Here is a 22,311-nt window from a genome sequence, read left to right on the forward strand (position 1 = left end):
CTCGTGTGGGTGATAGTTAGTAGCACATCGCATGCAACAGTGACAACTGGCATGGGCGAGTGAACCGTAGGCCTGACAGTCCTTCAGTTGCATGGTGGGTTATTTGAGAGTAGAACTAAGCTACACTATAGGTGTAGTCATAACGGTTGGCTTGGTGTGGCTTTGTAATAGCACAATGATGGACTAGATGACGAGGGGCAGTAGGGCAAGTGTGCTAGGCTGAGTGTGCTTCGATAAAGAATATTTCCTTGATCGTTGTGAAATTATGTTGGATGTCTCTGAAGATGGCTCGAATGAACATTGGATGACCTTGGACATGTCGTGACTAAGGTATTGGACGTGCATGTTGACTTCGCTGAAAAATATGTCCATGACAATGTGGCCATAAGTGTGAGGCATCAGGTTGGCTTGATGGTGCGTGAGGCACAAGGGTTGCAAACAAACATGTTGGTGATGGTTGGTGCACGCGGCACCATAGAGTCGATGAACCTGCTGGGTCTGGAGACTTGCGGGCTGGGCTGGTGCGCACACGTGGGGTAGATTGGCCTACTTGCATGCTATGCTGGTTGGCAATGTTGCAAACCATAATATATATATATATATATAAAATCGGATCAAATGATATGTATGGACAAAATCACTAAAAGCACCCGACAGTAAGGGAGGCTTTTGATGTCATTGAGAGGCGGCAACGATTTGAAACGTCCTACCGATAGGGTTAGCCATTCAGAAGAAGGTTATTTTCAACATCGCTATTACAAGGCTTCCATGTTGACTTAACCCTTCGTGCAAATTCACCTTCCACAATATTGTGTTGGCCGGTTCTCCGTTGGGCACCCGAGACGACGAACTCAACTTCACATCCTCCAATATTGAGTGGAGAAGATGAGGAATTAGCCATTGTTCCTTACTGAGAGAGAGAGAGAGAGAGAGAGAGAGAGAGAGAGTTTGTGATTTCACTTGTGACTTCTCTTATAGAGTTATTTCCTTAATCCCCACATAAGATGGAAGTAGTAGTTTTCAAAACTAAGGCACCGTTTGACAACATTCTGTTTCTTCCGTTTATATGTTTTCTTATTCCCAGAAATGAAGAAACAACCTAAAAAACTTTTGGTAAAATTGTTCCATTTCTTTTGTTTTTAGAAACCTAAATCAAAATTTATGGTTATTGATCATCCTAGAAATGCATGTGACGAAACAAGTATGACTTGTTTTGTCGTTTCTGGAAACGGCTGTGGTGCCCAAAATTTGAAAGTCCCGATAAAAACCCTTCGCACCCACTTCTCTTCTATATCCACTGAAGGCAATGGAGCAGCGGCGGCATACTATCGATGGATCCCTCTCTTCTGCTCTTTATTATTCAAAGCGGCGATGGAGCAACGACGGCATACTGCTCGATGGATCCCTTTCTCCCACTCTTTCTTCTTCAAAGACGACGATGGAGCAGTGGCGGCACACTACCAGATGGATCCCTCTCTCCTGCTCTTTCTTCTTCAAAGCCGGCAATGGAACATCGGCGGCAATAGCGGCTTACGACTCAGGTGATGATGGTGGAGCGACAACATCCTACCTAATAACTGACTCTCTTCCGCTCATTCCTTTTCAACGCGGCGATGGAGTTCATTGGATGGCATATTTATGAATGGGAAATACTTCAAAAAGCTTCCTTTTATTTGGATTTTTTTTTTCTTTTTCATTTCCCTTCCTCCTTGGGAGCTAGCATAAACGACTGTTCCCAGAAACGTAAATTTATGTTTCTGTTGTTTTTAGACATAGAAATGGCAGGAACATTGTCAAACGATGCCTAAACTAACTCTTTCCTTCCCTTATCGTGACTAAGCACATATAACCACTTAAAAGTGGCTGAAGATTACAAACCCTTAACTGGGAGGTGAGAGTTTAAATTTTTAATTCAAACTTTTACACTCGTGCCTTGTCAACATGATGGGCCCACTTTGATGGACACATACAACCAACACTGTATCATCACTAAGGCACCAACCATGCCTTAGTAGAATCATATTTCTTCAGAAAAAAAAAAAAAAAGAAGAAGAAGAAAGAAGAATCATATTTCTCGCCATCACCCCACATGGCAATATGGCTATGGCTTCTGCCACTTGTATACCACCAGCCGAGTTCCATAGATGAGGCATGGAGCCTCGCCATCGCCTACAAGACATAGGCTTCTTCCCCGTGGACTTCATCATCTCCAATCCTTAGTTCATCATCTGTCATCCGCAACGGGATTGCCAACTTAATCACCAAGCAAATGATAGAAGTGACGACCAAGTTCCAACCGATAATGAAAAGGGCCCCGACGATCTGTTTCCCGACTTGGATTCCACCAGTACGAACTCCATATATTAGGCCTAGACTGTTGGTGACTGGCAAGAACATGGAGCACAGCACGGGCTCGGCGAAGACACCGGTAAGAATGCCCCCCAGAGTGCCGGCCACAGCATGAGTGTGGAGTACACCAAGAGTATCATCAACCTTCTGTAGCAAAGACCACCTGTTGTTGATGACCATCATTGTAAACCAAGGGACACTGCCGGAAAGTACTCCCATAACAATAGCAGCCCAACCATGAACCAGACCTACAACAACCATAATGCAGTTTGTATATAGACGCAAAGAATACCCCAGAAAAATTAGGACAACACATTATATAAAAAACGATTTCTTAAATTATGTTTTATAATGATGGAGATCATCAAGGGTAGTCAAAATTAATTTGGGAGTTCTTCATTTTAATTGAGAAGTTCACTATCATCTAATCATCTAATCAGGCCTCAGGAAGGCTTTGAACCTCTATTGCTTAGGGTACTTTGGAAAATACAGTTTGGGGTAATTCATGTAATTAAATTTACACACCATTTTTTGTTCTCAAATTTTGTTCTGGCCATCAAATCCACCCTTTCCAAAGATCTATTCTACAAACTAGAGTTTGGGGTCTTTTGATTTAAAAAAAAAAAAAAAAAAAAAAAAAAAAACACAAGATTTTTTTTCCCTGACTTAAAAAGAAGACATGAGCTGATCAGATGGGTGTATCAATACATTGTAAGAAAGCAGTTAAAAATGCATTATATACTACAACCTTGATATGCCTTGGTCCATGCGATTGTGGGGATAGTATGGGCCCGCAGGATTAGTTGGGCCAAAGGCCTGAATACCCGTCATTAGGGAAAAGAAAAAAAAAAAAATTGCATTGCATACTAAAGGGAATGCCTCTTCATAATAGGAATGACTACTCATATGTGCTTTAAAGGACTTTAATTTCCTAGCTTTTGGGTGAGGTAGAGACACTTCAGAGTTTGGATCCGATCTTCGTATGAAAACGTTCTCGTATGGCCTTGTGATGGAAATGTGGACTCCATTGTCTCTCTATCTCTTAATTGCATAGTTCCATGGACTTAATAGAGTCCACATCTTCGTCACAGACCCATACAAAAATGTTCTCATATAAGAACCTGATATGCTCTTGTCACTTCACTCCATAAGTAAATCTAAAGAAAGACAATTATTCAGCACAAAAAACAATAGGGAGGGGGGTTTCTCTTGAAATTTCTTATAATAAAAAAGAATCCATAAGTAACTCATGTTAATAAGCGGGGGAAAGGGATTGCTCTACAAAGAAGGATTTTTGGAAGTCAAGAAAAGAATATATATATATATATATATATGAGGAGCAAGAGACATAAATTAATTATTTCTTATTAATTAAAGGAGCCAAGTTTTCATTCACTAGTGAAGTAAGAATCCTCCATCCACGTTGATGTGACCTTATAGTTGGATTCTTATATTATCATTAACTTTCCTCTCCTATCCTACACAATGCTAAAAATACTTTCTCCATGCTAATTAAAAAGTGAATCTCTATGATGAGGAGAAACTACTTCCTACAATGAAAGTGATCATTATTCTTTATGAGGGGAGAAGTGCTCCATTAAGAGAAGATATATATATATATATATATATAGGCTCTATACATATAATATTAGAGGCTTCAAGCAGATATTTTAGTTTTCTTATAAAAATTGAAAGGCAAAAGGTTTGTACACCATTGTCTGTGCCTTCAAATATTGAATAGGGGAAAGAAATTGGGATATATTATTACACTATTGTAGCCATCCGACGATTGAAAAGTATGACCATGTACATATATGGCTATGCATAAAAACTAGGTTGACCTAACATTGAAATATTGATCAATCACTGAAGATCTGAAACTCAAAAGGAGTTCTTTAATTTACATTTACAAATAAGAAGGCTTTCACTTCTTCACCATTGGTGATTGAAGTCTATAAAATGTGAATATTATCATTAATTCTCATCCCCCATTGTATGAGGTGAAGACATCACTCCTCTCTCTCTCTCTCTCTCTCTCTCTCTCTCTCTCTCTCTCTCTCTCTCTCTCTCTCTCTCTCTCTCTCTCTCTCTCTCTCTCTCTCTCTCTCTCTCTCTCTCTCTCTCTCTGTGTGTTATTAATCTCATTGAAAGACAAATGATCTGGGAAAAAAAAATGACCATGAAAACTGATCTGAAAGAAAATATATGCACGTTGACTTTTGAAGGACATCTCATTAATCCATCTGAAACCTGAATCAAGTTTAGAACTGGATTAGGATTAAGTTGAGTTATGGGTTGAACCTAGCACAGAAGTCAGACAAATAGGGCTCAAATTTAATACCACCTCAACTTTAGCTGGCATAAGTGTTGTCATTGAACTATGCAGCTTCTTTTACTTCTTCATAAGAAAAAGAAGGGAAACTGTTTTTTTTTTTATTGGGGTCGGGAGGGGAGGGCTGGAGTGTGGTACCTGCACCCAGACAAAGGGTGGTGAAATCATCGTTCTACCTCTAATGAAATCCAAAATGATGCCTCAATTAATGCTTTCTTATGTACTCCCTTTGGTCGCCATGTATGCCCAGGAGCAACACTCCCCCATAGGAAACACTTTTTTGAAAAAAATAGAATTTCTAAGAAAACTAGATCTAGAAGTTGACAATGTGTGGAAAAAGGGGGGAAAAAAAAAGACAAAAAAACAAAAATAAAAACAAAAATTGGTGTAAAACAATGTCACAAAACCTAAGTGATTGAATATAAAAATTTGCACAATATTATGATGTTGAAGAATCATATGAACATGAAATAAAGAGAAGTGTTTCTTGGCTACCAAACAAAGCCTTAGAGAAGTGCAGCAAGTGTGGGAGGTCCAATGATAACACACAAGGAAGCATCCACCAAAATATTTTCCCTTTCATGGGGGGCGGGCCAATCATTTTCCCCCTTCCCATTTATCTAGAGTCTCTAGACATAGAGGGGCAGAATGACCACCCCACCCCCCATGAAATGCAAAATGATGCTCTAGTTGATGCTTCCTCATACGCTCCCATTTGTCTTTGAGCATTTACAGGAGCCACGCTTCCCCATAGAACACTTCCAAAAAAAAATAGAATTTCTAAGAAAACTAGATCTAGAAGCCAACAATGCGAGGGGAAAAGAAGGAAAAACTAAAAATTGGTATAAAACAGTGTCACAAAACCTAAGTGATCAAATATAAAAATATGTAAAAATATTACGACGTTGAAGAATTATGAATGTAAAATAAAGGGAAATGTATCATGTAGCGGAGTGCAACATGTGTGGGAGGTCCAATGGGAATACACAATGTATCATGTAGTGGAGTGCAACATCTGTGGACCTGTGTGGGAGGTCCAATGGGAATGGCCAATGTATTGTTTAATGGAGTGCAACATGTGTGGAAGGTCCAATGGGAACACACAAGGGATTGAGGAAGCATCCATAGAAATGTCATTTTCCATTTTATGGGGGTGAGTCAATCATTTCACCCCCATTAGGGTGGAAAATTGATAACCCCACCCCCCATGAAATGCAAAATGACGCCCCAATTGATGCTTCCTCATATGCTCCCATTGGTTCGCACTCATTTACAAGAGTCACGCTCCCCCATAAGAAATAGTTCCCCAAAAATGAAAAATAGACTTTCTAAGAAAACTTGTCTAGCAGCCAACAAAGGTGCTGTGAAAAGAAAAAAATCGGTGTAAAAGAGTGACAAAATCTAAGTTATGAATATAAAAATACCTAAAAATATTATGATGTTGAAGAAATTTATGTATATAAAATAAAGAGAAAGTGTATTTTGTAGGAATTAAAGTGTAGCATATGTGCGAGGGCAAGTAGAAACACACAAGTATTACAAAAATAAATGTTATTTTTCATTCATGAGGAGTAGGTCAAGTATTTCTCCTTCTTGTGTCTAGGTGAAGGGTCTACTCTGGAGTCTGGACTACAAAAATCTTTTTCCCATAAAATAAATTCCATGTTATTTGGTTGTATTTCATAAGATACAGGCTTAAAGTATGGTTGCCAGTTCATAAGGGGCTACGTTAGCACAACTGTCCTTTTTCCTTAAAAAGAAAAAAAAAAAAAAGACAAAATAAATGACTATGGTATATGCAAACTAGATAATTAATATTAATCAACTCTCTCCCCTCCACTTTCCCCAAAAAAAATGTTTATTCTCAACGAGATTTGGAATCCCTTGAACTGGGACCACCTTATGAATGATGTGAAATGGGGTGGGTTGGTTACTTGCAGGAGAGAGGATCCGGCCTCCAAAATGGGTCGGGTTGAAGCTGAGGTTTCAGGTAATAATAGTCTTGGTTCTTCTCCGGGTTAGAAGATCAGTCCACCTAAACCGGGATCAACCAATCTCTCTTACACGTACTATAGAAGTCTATAACATGTTATAAGCAGGTGTTTGGACGACCTATTTCAATTTCCAAACGGAGAGAGAGAGAGAGAGAGAGAACAAACGCGTACCTGCACCAGGAGTGATACAAACAAGCCCCGTGATCATACCCTGAACGGCACCGATCACCGACGGTTTCTTTGACTCGGAGACTACCACATCAAGAACCGTCCACACCAATAAGCTTGTGGCCGCACAGATATTGGTGTTCAACACGGCCATTGATGAATCTGTATTTACCGAAAACGGGTCACCACCATTGAACCCGGCCCACCCCATCCATAGAAGCCCAGCACCCGCCAACATCTGGACCACATTATTTGGAGGAAATCTCTCCCTATCCTTCGTTAACCTCGGTCCCACCTAAAAATAAATAAATAAATAAGTCAACGACTGAGAAATCCTAACTCGGTAGGTCAAAACTCAAGAAACTAACCCAATAAGCAGCAGTGAACCCGGAGATTCCAGATGCAAGATGGACCACATATCCTCCAGAGTAGTCCATCACACCCCACTGGAACAAAAACCCACCACCCCATATACTGAATGCACCGACGGTGTAGGAAAAGGTGACCCATAATGGAACAAAAACCATCCAAGCCCTGAAATCCATTCTCCCCAAGAGAGACCCGGCGATGAGAACCACTGTGACTGAAGCAAACACATACTGAAAGTAAACCATCGTCACCATCGGATAAAGCGGCGCCACCACCGCCGTCTCAACCCTGCCGTCGCTATAATAATGGGTTGTTGCCGGCAATCTGGCTTGCCTGATGAGAAAATTCTGACCAAGAGCAACACCAGCTTTACCCCAAAAGGGTAGAAGTTTATCTCCAAAGGACATTCTATGAGCCCAAGTGACCCAACAGAGGAGAACCGAAGCGAAGGCATAGAGAGCCATGAAAGCAGAGTTAATAGCCCATTTCCTTTTAACGATAGAACCGTAGAGGATAACTAAACCAGGCATACCTTGAAGGCCAACAAGGGTGGCTGCCGTCATCTGCCATGCGTTATCACCTTTATTGAGCCAATCCGGCACCGCCAAGGATGTGTTGCTGCCCTGGTAGGCTATAGGAACAGCGTTCGCCATGATTGAGCTTGAGAAAGACACAGAGATTTCTCTTTCTTGTTCTTGGGTTCTTTGATTCTCTGAATCACTTTCTACGACTGTTTCATTTCACATACTGGGGTCTAGGAATCTGGTCTCTAGTCAATGGTAGGGATGGGTCTGAGCTAACTTAAATATATTTGACATATAACGTGGGAAAACCGGTAGGTAGGAATTTGGAAGATTGGGGCACGTGAGCGCGGACTTTGAATGGATCTCAATCATTTAAAAGAGTATCTTGGAAAGTTGCCCAGTTGAACTGAAATTTTTTGAAAAAAATAAATAAATAAGAACCCATTTGAAGGAGAGAACCTTCTTTTCCATGGCAATTTATCAATAATTTTGTCGTGGTACATTTACTATTCCTTATTCCTTCCCTTTCTTCGTCTCATTATTTTACTCTTTTCAATATTTTGCATGTTCTTTCCAATACTAAACACCCCCCCTTTTCAATTTTTATATTTATTTTATTTATTTATTTTTTTTTTTAATTCTTACTTTCTTGTCAAGGATCAAGTAATCAGATCAGTTCTTTTCAACCCAAGTAATTGTGATCTGTATGCACTGTCCCCTTTCTCTTTTTCTGCAGTTGCTAGTGTTGTTGAATGCGATTATTATCATCATCTCGGTCATCCACATGAGTGCCTTCTTTGTTCCATGGCTCAGGTCAATAATTTGTTGTATCAATCTACGCAGCTCTCCTCCGTCTGTATATTCTGTCAACTTGGCAAGGCTTGTCAGTTATCATTAGGTGTTACTTTCTCTCAAAAGTTTATATTTTCTTTAGATTTGATTTTCAGTGTTGTTTAGGGACCTTTCCATACGGCATCTACTGAAGGGCATTGTTTCTTTGTAATTTTTGTAGATGACAATACAAAAATTGTCTGATATTTCCCTTTAATTCATAAATCAGAAGTTTTCTCCAATTTTCATCAATTTAAAGTACTCGTTCAACACCAATTCTCTAAAAATATAAAGGGGTTTCAAACAGATTAGGGTATTGACCATTGAGTACAAGATCTCCCCACTTTCTTTGCCAATCTTGGCATCTCTTCTAGGGTTTTCTAGCCTCACACTTATGAATAACAAGGTTCTGTTAAGCGTCATCATCAACACATCATTAAAAAGTGTCTTTGCCTTCTTTCACATGCCTATGTCTCCCAACAATATTGGCACTATGTGTTCGAGGTCAAGGTCTATTTTATTAATTGTATGCACTCCCCGATTTTGGACAATTTAACCCCTTTCAGCTTGTCTTTCATAGGCCCGGGGACAATTTAATCGCAAGTTTCGCTCGTGAGAGAGAGAGAGAGAGAGAGAGAGAGAGAGATATGCATCTTCTTGTTACAACGGGCTAAGAAGGAATGCACGTACAGGGTTGGGCATGGCAATCGCGAGGGCTGATCTAGGTTCATTGACATGAGGGCCCTTGTCTTGTGTGTAACGCAAAGCTGACAGACCCTATGGCCATAGGTGCGAGGCACCCGATTGGATGGATGGAGCGTGAGACACAAGAGGTGCAGCTAGCAAGGGCTGGCCTGGGTTACATGCAGTGAACATTGGACGAGAGGACCTCGAGGCGTGTGTCCGGATGCTCTCAGCCATCCGATGTTCATTGCACTGCCATACTCACTGCAAAGAATAATCACTCATGCCAACCACTAGTCTGCAAGGCACCAAAAAGCATGCAAGTGATAGTTGGTGCGCAAGGCACCATGGAGTCGATGGACTTGCTGGGTCTGTAGACTTTTGAGTTGGCCCTATAGCCAAAATTTGTATATGCACACGCACGAGGAAAGTTGGCCCTATATCCAAACCTGCCTGTGCGAATGCGGGGGGCAGGCTGGCCATGCTGGCAAGCAGTGCCATGCATCAGATTTTTTTTATTTGAAATAAAATCGGATGAAATGTTATGCATAAAGAAAATCCCTGAAAGCCCCCCATGGGTAAGGCAGGTTTTGATATCATTGATCCCGATTTGGTGTAGAGGGCGTGCAATTAGAGAGCATTCTTTTCTTATTATTTTTTATTTTTTTAAGGGAGAAGGTTCCCTAAAATGCAGCATGGCCCTCTACACCAATGCAAGAGCCCTAGTAAAAGCATCATTAGAATGGGATTTCCACATTTCATGGAGTCGAGCGATTATTTCACGCCCCTCACTGTGGCCAAGGGGCCACACTTGCCTTTTAGGTCTCTTTTTCTCTTTTCTAAATACCTGGTCAAGGGGAAAAGAATGCTCCCTCATCGTGCAGCCCCTGAACTAATGCAAGGGTCCATGATGGGGTGCACATTGACATCAATAAGAGGTGGATTTTTTTTTTTTTTTTTTTGGGGTTGACGGTGTCATTTTACTGTCTTCTCTGTCTGGAGTAAGTAGGGGCCGCATGACCATGGAGCATTATTTTCCCCTTAAATTGGCATCAGACTCACTTCTTTCTTCCAACCATTGCAAGCTTTATTTTCCCCCTCAATTTTTTCTGGTCAGCCATTGGAGATACTTTTCTCAAACCAAAAGGTCTACTGTCTGTATCTACAACTGGAAAATCATAAAGGCAGTTATATAAGCAGCAGCAGACAAAATCACTTTTCACTCTGACTCATCTTGACCATTCAAAAACCAACTAATAATATCCACCTCAAATACACTATCTCCCCTTACCCTTAAATATGTAACCTCAGCCTGTAAGGCCACTTTGAAACTACATTTTAAGAGTGTAGAGAAGAAGCCCTCAATCTTCATCTTCTACAATGGCCTCTGCTACAATTCTCAGGACTTCATTCCTTCCCAAAAGATCAGAATGGTTTGCAGCCAACTCACATCAGTCAACATCTCACTTGCAGCAGCCAACCTCTGTGTCCTTCACTGTCCATGCTGGTGCTTACTCGGATGAGCTTATCAAAACAGCGGTATACTCCTGCTTTTTATCACTAGCTATCTATCTTGGATAAATTTTTTGCTCCTCTTATAAGAATCAGTAACTTTCAGCTAATATGAGCTAAAGTTACACCCTATGGGCAATCTTAAAAGCACTTCTGTAACCACTTACTCTGCCATCTCCTGTAATCAAATATCTTCTCAAACACTAACAAGTTACAGAACTAATCAAATTCATAACAATTAGTTCCTTGAGGACCATATAAGTCTACAAGCTCTGTTGAAGTAACAACTGCCTTAGTTATGGCTCGCCATAACACACCCACCTATTAAAGTTTCTATATTGGTTTATCATTTTGTGCCACAAAAACAGACTCCTAACTGTCATGTTGTTTTTGCAGAAAAGCGTCGCATCACCAGGTAGAGGTATACTGGCCATGGATGAATCTAATGCAACTTGTGGAAAGAGATTAGCCTCCATAAGCCTTGAAAACACTGAGGCCAACCATCAAGCTTACAGAACACTCCTTGTCTCTGTTCCGAGTTTGGGCCAGTACATCTCAGGAGCAATGCTGTTTGAAGAAACACTCTTATCAGTTTACAGTAGATGGTAAGAAAATGGTGGATGTTCTCAAGGAGAAAAATATAATGCCAGGAATTAAGGTTGACAAGGTAAGGAATGTTCACAAGAATGACCCCATGACAGGAAAGGAAAGCAGATGTGTACAACTTCATATTTTGATGATAATAACTGTATTCTCATTTGTAGGGACTGGTGCCACTGGCTGGATCAAATGACGAGTCATAGTGTCAAGGACTGGATGGTCTAGCATCTCACTATGCAGCTTACTATGAGCAAGGGGCGCGATTTGCCAAATGGTAAATGCCCCAATAAAAGCTTCCAGGAATGAAATCCATCTATTTTGTACAATTCTCTGTACAAATGCTAATTCTATCTTTGTTGTTGATCGTATGGCATATGCTAGGTGTACTGTTGTTAGTATTCCGAATGGTCCATCAGCACTTGCGGTGAAGGAAGCTGCCTGGGGGTTGGCAAGATATGCTGCAATTGCACAAGTAACTCAATATCCCTTTTAGTTCATTTCTGTTTTCTTCAATATTTAATTTTCTAAATTAAAACCTATTGGAAGAATGGATTCAAGTATAGCATGAATGGAACTATGGAAGTACTCTTTGTTAGAGGAGGATGAAGGACTGACTAGTTCCTCATTTTGTTGATGTGGGACAATGGTTTGGTTCCTATAGTTGAACCTGAGATTTTACTGGATGGAGAACATGGAATTGAGAGGACCTTTGAGGTAGCCCAGAAAGTGTGGGCAGAGGCTTTCTTCTACATGGCAGAGAACAACGTTATTTTTGAAGGGATTCTGCTCAAGCCCAGCATGGTGACACCCGGTGCCGAATGCAAGGAAAAAGCCACACCAGAGCAAGTTGCTGAATACACTCTGAAACTCCTTCAAAGAAGGATCCCCCCCTGCTGTCCCAGGAATTATGGTATGCTTATCTTACCTGTCTACATATTTCAATTGTTGAGAGTTTCCTTGTGACTTTTCTTTTTCTTTGGCAAAAAGTTTCTGTCCGGAGGCCAATCTGAAGTTGAAGCAACCTTGAACTTGAATGCTATGAACCAAGGAGTAAACCCATGGCATGTTTCATTTTCTTATGCAAGAGCACTTCAAAACACATGTCTGAAGACATGGGGAGGAAGACCAGAGAACATAAAGGCCGCACAAGAAGCTCTCCTGGTACGAGCGAAGGCCAACTCGCTTGCACAACTTGGAAAGTACACAGGTGAAGGAGAGTCAGAGGAGGCTAAGAAAGGGATGTTTGTCAAGGGATACACATACTGAGTACTTCAATCTAGTAAAAATAGTTGCATTAGCAGTATAAGTTCAAGACCATCAATCTTGGAGGAGCAAGTTGGGAACTCATGTGAGTTGTTTCTGTTATGGACAGTTCTTACATGAGTTTTGTATTAGTTTGACAGAGGAGTCTCTGAGTCCATAACTATTAGGGTAATTTACAGCGCCACCCCCTGGAGAATGCCAATATTATAGGAACACCCTCTCTCTTTTACCAAATTAGACTCAGATCCCTTACCGTCAGTCGTCGTTAAGAAATATACCTTTTATGCTGATGTCAGCTATTATATTTTATTTGAAATACAAAAATGCACTTACTAAATGTGAAGTCCCTAAAATGCCCATGTAATGAGTCTCATCCTCAAATCAATAGTTCCTATACCATTCTCCCAAATCAAGCACCAGTGATCACGGCGGTGGGGGTAGCGGCATCGGTGACAGTGGCGATCAGCACAAGCTCACAGCAGTGGTGGGTAGCGGCGTCAGTGATAGCGGCGATCAGCACGAACTAACAGCGATCGCGGGCAGCGGCATCGGCAACGGGACTCTCTCTCTATGGTTCTTGATTCTACACTGGAGTTTTGACGGCTGAGTTTTCCAAACCACTGCCATTGACACCACTCCTCCACCACTCTCTATGGCATTGGGATTACCTGTAATAGCAAAGAGCAAATTGTTATAGTCAATATGCCCATCGCATACAGAATGCATTATTTGAACACCCAGATCACTGTATAGAGCAGAAAATATATAAAAAATAATAATAAATTAAAAAAACCAGAATCAAGAGAGATTCAAGACAGCGATCACGGCAGTGGGGGCAGCGGCGTCGGCGACAGCGGTTCGGGAGATGCCGCTGTCGAACCTCCGATGTAGAGAGAGAGTTCCATCAACCGCTGCCGTCACCACCATGAGTTCGTGCTGTTCGCCGCTGTCACCGATGCCGGGCACCAAACCTTCTCCCTCACCTCCTGTTTCTCCGTTGCCGCCGCCGCTTCCGCCTCCACCTCTGCCTCCATGTTTGCACTGCCTTTGCCTCCATGTTCACCACCGACGGATCCGACCTCATTGGACCTGAATCAGAGAGGTCGCAGAGTGGTAAAGGTCATGAAACAGTCATGGCCATGAATAGGAATGGGAGGAGGAAGAAGATGAAACTGAGTCCGGTGAAATCCTTTATTTTGATCCAAATACCGGAGATGGAGACTTGCACGGGCACCATCAGAGGCAGCACCACTGGCCGTCGACGGAATGAGCACAACTTGCCGGCGACAGCAACTCGGGTACTCTGGATCTCACCAGCCTCACAAGTTGAGGTACGGAAAAGGAACGAGGGAGAGAGTGTGATAAGTGACAAGGATGATTAAAGGGTATTTTTGGAATAGTATAATACTGGTGTTTTACTCATAAGGGTAAAATTGTCATTTCACAATAACACTAAACATAAACTAACGGCAAGGGGTCCAAGCCCAATTTGGTGAAAGAGAGGGGGTGTCCCTCTAATATTGATATTCTCCAGGAGGTGGCATTGTAAATTACCCTAACTATTATTAACAGTTTAGGCCAAGTCATATACAGAACTACTAGGAAATTTGAACCTTGAACAAAAATTTATTTTCATAGTAAGACATTTATGGCATCTATCAGAAAACTAGACATAACACCCATCTGAAAAAGGTGAAACTAAATTCAAACAGCATAATATTAAATGTTGACTGCAATATTATGAATATGACAATTACCTTTGCTGGATAGTAGTTTATCCAGCATGTGCCTCTGAAGAATACAGCCAGTAGATCATAGATAGAATTATAGCTTAACATACCTAGTGTTAGTGATGAGGGGTGCAAAAACTAAAATTTTGCACCATCAGACACTGGATCATAAATGAAATATAGAAAAAAACAAATGCAAATAAGAGGGGTTTAGGGTTACCTTAAAACCCACAATTGCATGTTCTTTGATGGATTGCACCACTTGAACGGGCTACTCATCACGGGTGACGCATTACAGGTGTCCTTCCTCAATTAGGGTTTCAAAAGCTTAACTCTCAAACACAAAAGAAAGAGATGACAGAAGAACAAAGAGAGGAGAGAGAATGTCAGCCACAATTTTGACTAAATAGAAACCCCTAAATATCATTGGGTGTTGTTTGTGTAGTCCTTTCTCCTCCCCTAAGCTATATATATATATATATATATATCAAGAGAGAGGAGAAATATCACTCCCATACCTTGTACTTTACCGTAATAGCATTTTTCCCAGGTATTTTTAGAAATATTACTCCCCTTCCCTAAGTTTAAAAAATTCTATCCATCATCCCAGTCTATGACAAAGTGCTGTTAAGTGATGAAAACATCCTTAATTTATGCTTCATAATCCCAAAATTACCCTTATATGATGTGAAATACCAAGATTGACCTCCTATGAGCAATAAAGGGCATGAGTTCATTAAAAGAGAACTCTTCTTCTTCATTCGGATATTCTGAAAACCCATGTTGAAGCGCTATCATGATAATTTGAAGGTACGAATTCTGAAGTGGGCACCTTGTTCTCATCATATGCAACATTTTCCGGAGGCAGTGACGGGTATTGATTGTACAAAACAACAGTTTCTTGAAGAGGTGGAGAAGTTTGATCATACAAAGCTAGGTTTCAGGCGGTGCGGGAGAACCATGATCTTAGTCATACAAAGAATGGTTGTGCAAAGAAGATGGATCAACCACAGAATAAGCTAGGGTTTCTAAAGATGGAGAAGGAACTTGGGGCAGTAGGGTGTTGAAGGTTGAAGGAGTATTTGATTTTAGAGAATCCATGAAAAAAGGAGAAAGACTGAAGTTGTAACAACCCAAACTCGAGATAGGGTAATAGGTACCTCCATTGTGGGCGATGATCAAATGATCAAAAAAACGTAAAACCAATAAAAACGTAAACCTAATATCTCATAGATTAACCATACAAATTCATAAATTTACCATATAGACCAACACAACGAAAAGCTTTCATAAGAAATTAAACCAAAGTCCATAGCCATCAACTGTCTATTATATTTCTAGTGGCTACAAATAAAAACTTATTAAGTCTATTATGATTGTTTTTTACTCGACTACTAAAATAAAATAGAACTTGTCTTCTCTTCACATCCAACTATGCTCGGCCAACATGTGCTTACCGATCTATAGGGGAAAATGGTGGAGTGAGCTTAATGAGCCCCGTGAGGAAAACCATGTCATTCCAAAAAACAAAAATATGTATATTGTATACTGGTGAAAACATAATATTGGCATAGTCATGAACACATGAAACATAGACATACTTCCATTCTAAAATATGTAAATATGAATAAAAAATTATTTTTTTGAATCATTCATAAATAATCTTACATGGTCATTAAAAATCACGATTAAATCATTGTATACCCTTTAAATCGTAAGGCAAGTTAATTATCATATAAATTACCCAATGTGTCATAAAAGTGAGGACACACCGTTGGTCAATACAAGTGCCTATCCTGAGCCCTTTGACGGGATCCCCGAGTCCTTTGGTGGGGTTGGCCGGCAACTTCTATCATTTCCAAGTCCATTGAGGGAAATCCCAAGTCCTTCGATAGGAACCCCGAGCCCTTTGATGGGGTGGACATACTCTCATTCAATACATAAACCTTTACTGAAAAGGGTGGCAGTCATATAGGGTTCTTTCTATTGTTCATTTCTTTTATTTTTGTTTCGTTGTTTTTCCTTTCATTCCATTTTTTCATTCTCAAGCCCTTTTTCTAAGCCCTTTGATGGAGTGGACATAGATGGACCTTCAGTTTTCCTTCATTCTCTATCACTCAATAAGAGTATTATCATTTTTTAGAGGCCATTTCATTATTCTTAAATATTCTATAAATTCATGCAATTCAATCCTTAAAGAAAATCATTTGGCGATGTCATAATACTCATAAGTACATAAAACATATATGCTAAAACGTGAGTTGCTATAAATGCTCATGAGATGCATATAAAACAATATCGTCACATTGTTAAAGACCCAAACATGTTAAGATATGAAATGTTGTAAAAACGCAACGATATGACGAAGTTTCACTCACTTGTGCCTTTACAAAGATTAGGATCTTGATCGATGTCTGGCTTGTAAGGAAAATTACCTAAAAGGGTATATTACAACAATTAGGCTTTAATTTGTTCCAAATTTACTTCCTCAATTTACTTTAACGGTCCCCTCCATAATTTAATTAAAACCATTTCTTAATTTTTAGTATTGTCATTCACTAAAAAAACCCAGTTTTATTTAATTTTTAAAATGTCCCTTTCATAGTGGTACAGAAACGCTCAACAGCTTTACACCCCAAATTGCACTTCAAATATATTCATTTGTACTTGGTTACATAGTTCATATGATCATCTAATTGGGCCATTTGTTATACTGATCTCCTATGTGTTCCCATTAAACTATTCATCCTTGGTGTTGTAACTTGTATTTGTCATTTGCTTTGCATTATAATTAATACATAACTAGGGGGTTAAATTTCTGTATAATTGAATGTCTATCCTTTGACTAATCCTACCATCATCCTCTCTCATTCTCTTTCTTACACACACACACACTCTCTCTCCTAAATTTTCTCATTGGTTAATTTTCTTTTGTTTTTTCTCCTTTCCAAAACTTCCAGGTCTCTCCTTTTTTTTTTTTTTTTCCTTCTACTTCACTCACACACAATTACAAGATGGGGTGTGAAATCTCCTATTTTCTATCAAATTCCTACTTTAGACCAGCACATCTTATTTCTTTGTCTCATACATCTCACGAACTCTCTTCCTCATCCCATTTTTTTTCTTATTCTCTTGTTGTCCACGACTCCACGCAATAAAGAAGAGCCTGATCCTCTCCTCATTTTTTTTTTTTTTTTTCAACCTTCTCTCCAATTTTTACTCTTTATTCTTCTTTTATTTTTCCTTTCAATTTTCCCCCTATTTTCTCTCAAAAAGCCTTCTTTATTCTTAGCAAAGTAGCTTCTTAGGAGCATATGATTTCTGAAAACCTCCCTACATATTAGGAATTTACTTCTTTCTACAATTTCCTTCTCTCCTCAACATTCCCATAGTTTGTGCGTGCTTATTAGTATTATTTAGTTTTTTTAAAACATGGAGGCTCCTCCTTTCACTCAACCCCCTCTCTCTCTCATCTCTTCCCTCGTTTTTCTCTCTTCCTTTATTTTATGTTTAAAACCCAAAACTGATTTGGAGAGGTGTTACACTCTCTCTCTCTCTCTCTCTCTCTCTCTCTCTCTCTCTCCATTATCTTTGCTCCCTTTACTTTTGAATCCCTCCCATTAAATCTAAACTCTGAATCAGAAATATGGAAGAAGACAAACCTCTCGAAGAACACAAATCTGCTCTTCGAGCTTCGGCCCTTCACTCCTTCTTGCTCCTAGCTCCAAGCCTTCTTGATCTCAATTATAGCCATCAAAACCTTTTACAGACCCTGAAGTCACCCTTCTTATCTATTTTTCTCCCAACACTCTCAAGTTCTTCAAGTCTTCTCCAAGACAAGAAAGGAAGAAGACTATACCTTCCTCTTTAAACCTTCCAGCCACCCTCCTTCCATTCGTATTAAACTCCACTTAAAATGTAACACAGTTTACTTCTACCAACCTCCTTCATCTCTTCTTCTTTCTCAACCACTTTCCTGCTTTCTCCCCAGCCTTGTCTCTTATTTTTAAGCACTTTCAACTTGAGATGTGAGATTCGATCAGAATATTGGGCAATAGTCTATACTGTGAGAGTGGGTTTTGTTGTAGGCAATAAAAGTTGAGAAAAGGAACTTTCACATAATTGCATTAATAACTAGCCTCCCCACGTGTGAGACTGAATTTTGTTGTTAGAAATGAAATTCAAGAAAATTCAAGATTCACCTCCCCACCTCTTTGGTTTTCTTGAATATTAACGGAGAAGAAGCCAAAGGAAATATTCACCTAATTAAGTGCTACTGAATACAATTGATGAGGAAGAGGATCAATGGAAGAAATGAGAAAACGAGGGTATATGCAAAAGTCGGCAACAACCCTTACCTCATTCAACCCCTTTAACACACGCCATACACAAGCATACATCATATTTACTATATATATATATATATATATATTTATATAGCTCAACATATACCATGATGAACCTACCCCACCATGATAAAAACTCAAGTCCCAATTAGACAAAAATCAATTTTTGGAAAACCAAATCCGAAAACAATGTCAAACTCACAGAGTTAGAGTCCTCTGAAACAGAGTATATCCATCCAAAGAGAAAGACACCGAACTCAGATCTACAAAACCCATGTTAATTTCTTCATATCTCCAGCCTCTATTTTATTTATATATTTTTGTTTAATTGGATCGTTGGCAGAAACAATGAGCTACGGCAAGGGATTGTCACTTAGAGGATTTCAATATAAATAGGTTTAAGAATCGTTTATCTCAAATCTGACTGAAACCCAAATATGCAGTGTAACTCCTAACGACCACAGTGTTAGAAAACACGTACTCTATCACGAGATTAGCACTCATTAAGAAAGCTGCAAATTCACCTGTAAATTAGCACAAAGCCACAGATTCACCTATAAATTAGCACAAAGCCACGGGAATGAGGAAGTAAAAAACTCAGACGACAATGGTACTGCAACAGATGGGAAAACAAAATGAAATATTGATTGGGTCAGCCAAAATGCACACCAAAAGTGACTTTGAGGTAACTAAAAGCTACACCAACAATAGGCATATCGACGGTGAACTCAGTGTAACAGAAAATAGAGAGGAGGGATGAGGGACAAGAAGACCTAAATCGAAGAGAGATAAGAGTACCTAAGTTGCAAGTGAAAATTCTCCCCTAGCCGATGAGTTGCACTCCACCATTACTACTCTAGAATCTTTTCCTCCGCTTTCCTTCTTCTCTATGTCAGAGGAACTGGAGAGGTAGTATGGTATCAACATTCAAAGTCCAAGTACAAAGAAGAGGGGAAGGGGAGGTATTACACATAAAGGTAATTTTGTCTTTTTAAATGATATTTTAACACCGTTAGTGACGAATGGTACAATTGATAGTATCTTTTAGACTTAGGGGAGGAGAGTGACATTTATCAAAATACATGGGGGGAAAGTTCTATTATAGAAAATTATGGGGGAGGAAAGCGATATTTCTTATATATATATATATATATATATATATATATACAATATCTTGTCCCCTAAGCTACATATGTATATATTTATATGTATAGAATTTGTTCTCGTAGACTCCAATGCAAAGTGTATTGAACTAGCTTCACTATTGAGAGGAGGGTGAAGTGGGCTAAAAAAATCTTCGCCTTTTTGTAGACCCTAAACTTGCTAAACTAAACAACCAAGTCTCATTGAAGCAAACCATGCAAAGCACCATTTGCTAGAGCAATTCCAATTTTACTAGTTACAGTTCATATGCACTCATGCCTTCAACCAAGATTGGTCAGGCCTACCTGTAGATGCACACTCAGTCTACAAAAGGCAAACACACTTCAAGGTCCACAGTCATATACCCACATCCATGAAGAAATACCCCCTGGGGTCTCATACTTGCTCAATACTCTCCCTAGTTTCAACTGCTACTACAACTAGGACTTCTCCCTCTTTTGTCCTTAATCAAAAAACTAAAACCCTAATCGAATGCTCCAACCATATGGATTCTGCAACAAGGGTCCAATGTTGAATTAATGGCAAAGAGAGTGCCAAAGAAATGCTTGAAAAGATCTTAATAGAATGTCTCTTACAACTTCTACCTCTTCTTTATCGTGACGGTCTCGATGGCAATAACATCATTGAGATTGTCGGTCCTTCTCCTTCTACTCAAACTGAGATCTTGACTCAGATATTCAATATCTTTGATTGATTCTTCGTATATAAATTTTATCTGATATTTTCGTCTAGTATTATCACATTATCAAACCAAGTGTGTTTGCCTTTTGCAGAGTGGTGCGCATCTCTTGGTCGACCTGACCAATCTTGGTTGAAGGCGAGAGTGCATATGAATTATAACTGGTAAAATTGGTGTGGTGTTTTGCTTGGTTTGCTTCAGCAGGACTCACTTGTTTGGTTCAATAAGTTTAGAGTCTACAGAAAAGGGTAATATTTTTTTAGCCTACTTCATCCCCATATCAGTAGTGAAGCTAGTTCAACACACTCCACATGGGAGTTTACAAGATCAAATTATATATATATATATATATATAAGAAATATCAATCCCCTCCCCTAAGTCTAAAAGATTCTATCAATCGTCCCATTAGTCACTAACGGTGTTAAAATGGCATTTTAAAAGACAATATTACCCTTATGTGTAATACCTCCCCTTTCCCTCCTCTTCCATGTACTTGGACTCTGAATTTTGATACCATACTACCTCTCCAGCTCCTCTAACGCAAAGAAGAAGATTCTAGAGCAGCAAGGGTTTAGTGCAACTCATCGGCTATGGGAGAATTTACACCTGTAACTTAGGTACTCTCATCTCTCTTTAGTTTAGGTCTTCTCATCCCTCATCCCTCCTCTTTGATTTCTGTTACACTAAGTTCGCCATCGATATGACTGTTGCTAGTGGAGCTTTCAGTTACCTAAGAGTCACTTTTGGTGTGCATTTCGGCTGAACCCAATCAAAATTTCATTTTGTTTTCTCATCTGTTGCAGTACCATCTTTGTTTGAGTATTTGGTTTCCCCATTCACGTGACTTTGTGCTAATTTACATGTGAATCCGTGGCTTTATGCTAATTTACAGGTGAATTTGCGGCTTTCTTAACAACTGCTAATCTCATGATGGAGTACATGTTTTTGAACACCGCGGTTGCCAGGAGTTTCACTATATATTTGGATTTTGGTCCGGTTTAAGATAAACGATTCTTAAAACTATTTATATTGAAATCTTCTAAGTGACAAATCATTGCCATAATTCATTGTTTCTGCCAACAGTTCCATTGAACAAAAATATATAATAAAATAGATGCTAAAGATATGAAGAAAATAACATAGTGTTTTGTGGATCTGAGTTTGGTGTCCTTCTCTTTGTATAGACGTGCTCTGTTTTAGAGGACTCCAGCTCTGTTATTTTAGCATTATTTTCAGATTTGGTTTTCTAGAAATCGTTTTTTTGTCTAACTGGGACTTGAGTTTTTATAGATTTTCTCAGAAACCCATGTTTTATTTTTCTGTAGTGCTGTGTACGTTTTCAGTTTTGTCCCTTCATCTCTTTCATCGTTGTTCCAATGAATCTAGCAACAAGAAGGGGGTGGTTTCTATGTCTTATTTCTTAATCCTATTGATAACTTCAGTCTTCAACTTTTTACATGGATTCTATGCAATCAAATACTCCTTCAAATTATTATTATTATTATTATTATTATTATTTAGTTTTTCTAAAATGTGGAGGCTTATCCTTCTACTCAACTCTCTCTCTCTCTCTCTCTCTCTCTCTCTCTCTCTCTCTCTCTCTCTCTCTCTTATTTGGGTTTTGATCAGGTTTGAGATAAATGATTCTTCAAACTATTTACATTGAAATCCTTTGAGTGTCAAACCATTGAGGGCGAAGAAGGCCTCCTTCCGGGGGGACCCGAGCCATAAGTGAGATACCACTCCAGAAGAGCTAGAATTTTAA

The 22,311-nt window shown here is 39.4% G+C and overlaps 1 protein-coding gene, 1 long non-coding RNA gene and 1 pseudogene across 2 annotated transcripts; 1 reads left to right on the forward strand and 2 right to left on the reverse strand.

The window, feature by feature from the left end:
• Positions 1-1,804: 1,804 nt before the first annotated feature.
• Positions 1,805-8,029, reverse strand: LOC122083901 (ammonium transporter 3 member 1-like). Its single transcript, XM_042651831.1, has 3 exons — positions 7,212-8,029; positions 6,847-7,138; positions 1,805-2,597 (listed from the first exon to the last, which is right to left on the reverse strand). The coding sequence occupies exons 1-3, from the start codon at positions 7,863-7,865 to the stop codon at positions 2,170-2,172; spliced, it is 1,374 nt and encodes a 457-aa protein (XP_042507765.1). The 5' UTR covers positions 7,866-8,029; the 3' UTR covers positions 1,805-2,169.
• Positions 8,030-10,381: 2,352 nt separating this feature from the next.
• LOC122084589 lies at positions 10,382-12,426 on the reverse strand. The gene is made up of 2 exons (XR_006141948.1): positions 12,289-12,426; positions 10,382-11,330 (listed from the first exon to the last, which is right to left on the reverse strand). It is a non-coding gene; the product is annotated as an uncharacterized LOC122084589 (long non-coding RNA).
• On the forward strand, positions 10,632-13,363 carry LOC122084588 (annotated as a pseudogene).
• The last annotated feature ends 8,948 nt before the right edge of the window (positions 13,364-22,311 follow it).

The sequence above is a fragment of the Macadamia integrifolia genome, chromosome 7, assembly GCF_013358625.1.
Source record: "Macadamia integrifolia cultivar HAES 741 chromosome 7, SCU_Mint_v3, whole genome shotgun sequence".
Taxonomy (NCBI): Eukaryota; Viridiplantae; Streptophyta; class Magnoliopsida; order Proteales; family Proteaceae; genus Macadamia; species Macadamia integrifolia.

What these genes read in the sequence shown, in the direction of transcription:
- LOC122083901 (XM_042651831.1), bottom strand. Translation starts at nt 7,865, where the DNA reads ATGGCGAACGCTGTTCCTATAGCCTACCAGGGCAGCAACACATCCTTG. An exon ending in GGTTCACTGCTGCTTATTGG is followed by an intron (nt 7,139 to 7,211) that starts GTTAGTTTCTTG and finishes ATTTATTTTTAG; the next exon opens with GTGGGACCGAGGTTAACGAA. An exon ending in TTGTATCACTCCTGGTGCAG is followed by an intron (nt 2,598 to 6,846) that starts GTACGCGTTTGT and finishes TGGTTGTTGTAG; the next exon opens with GTCTGGTTCATGGTTGGGCT.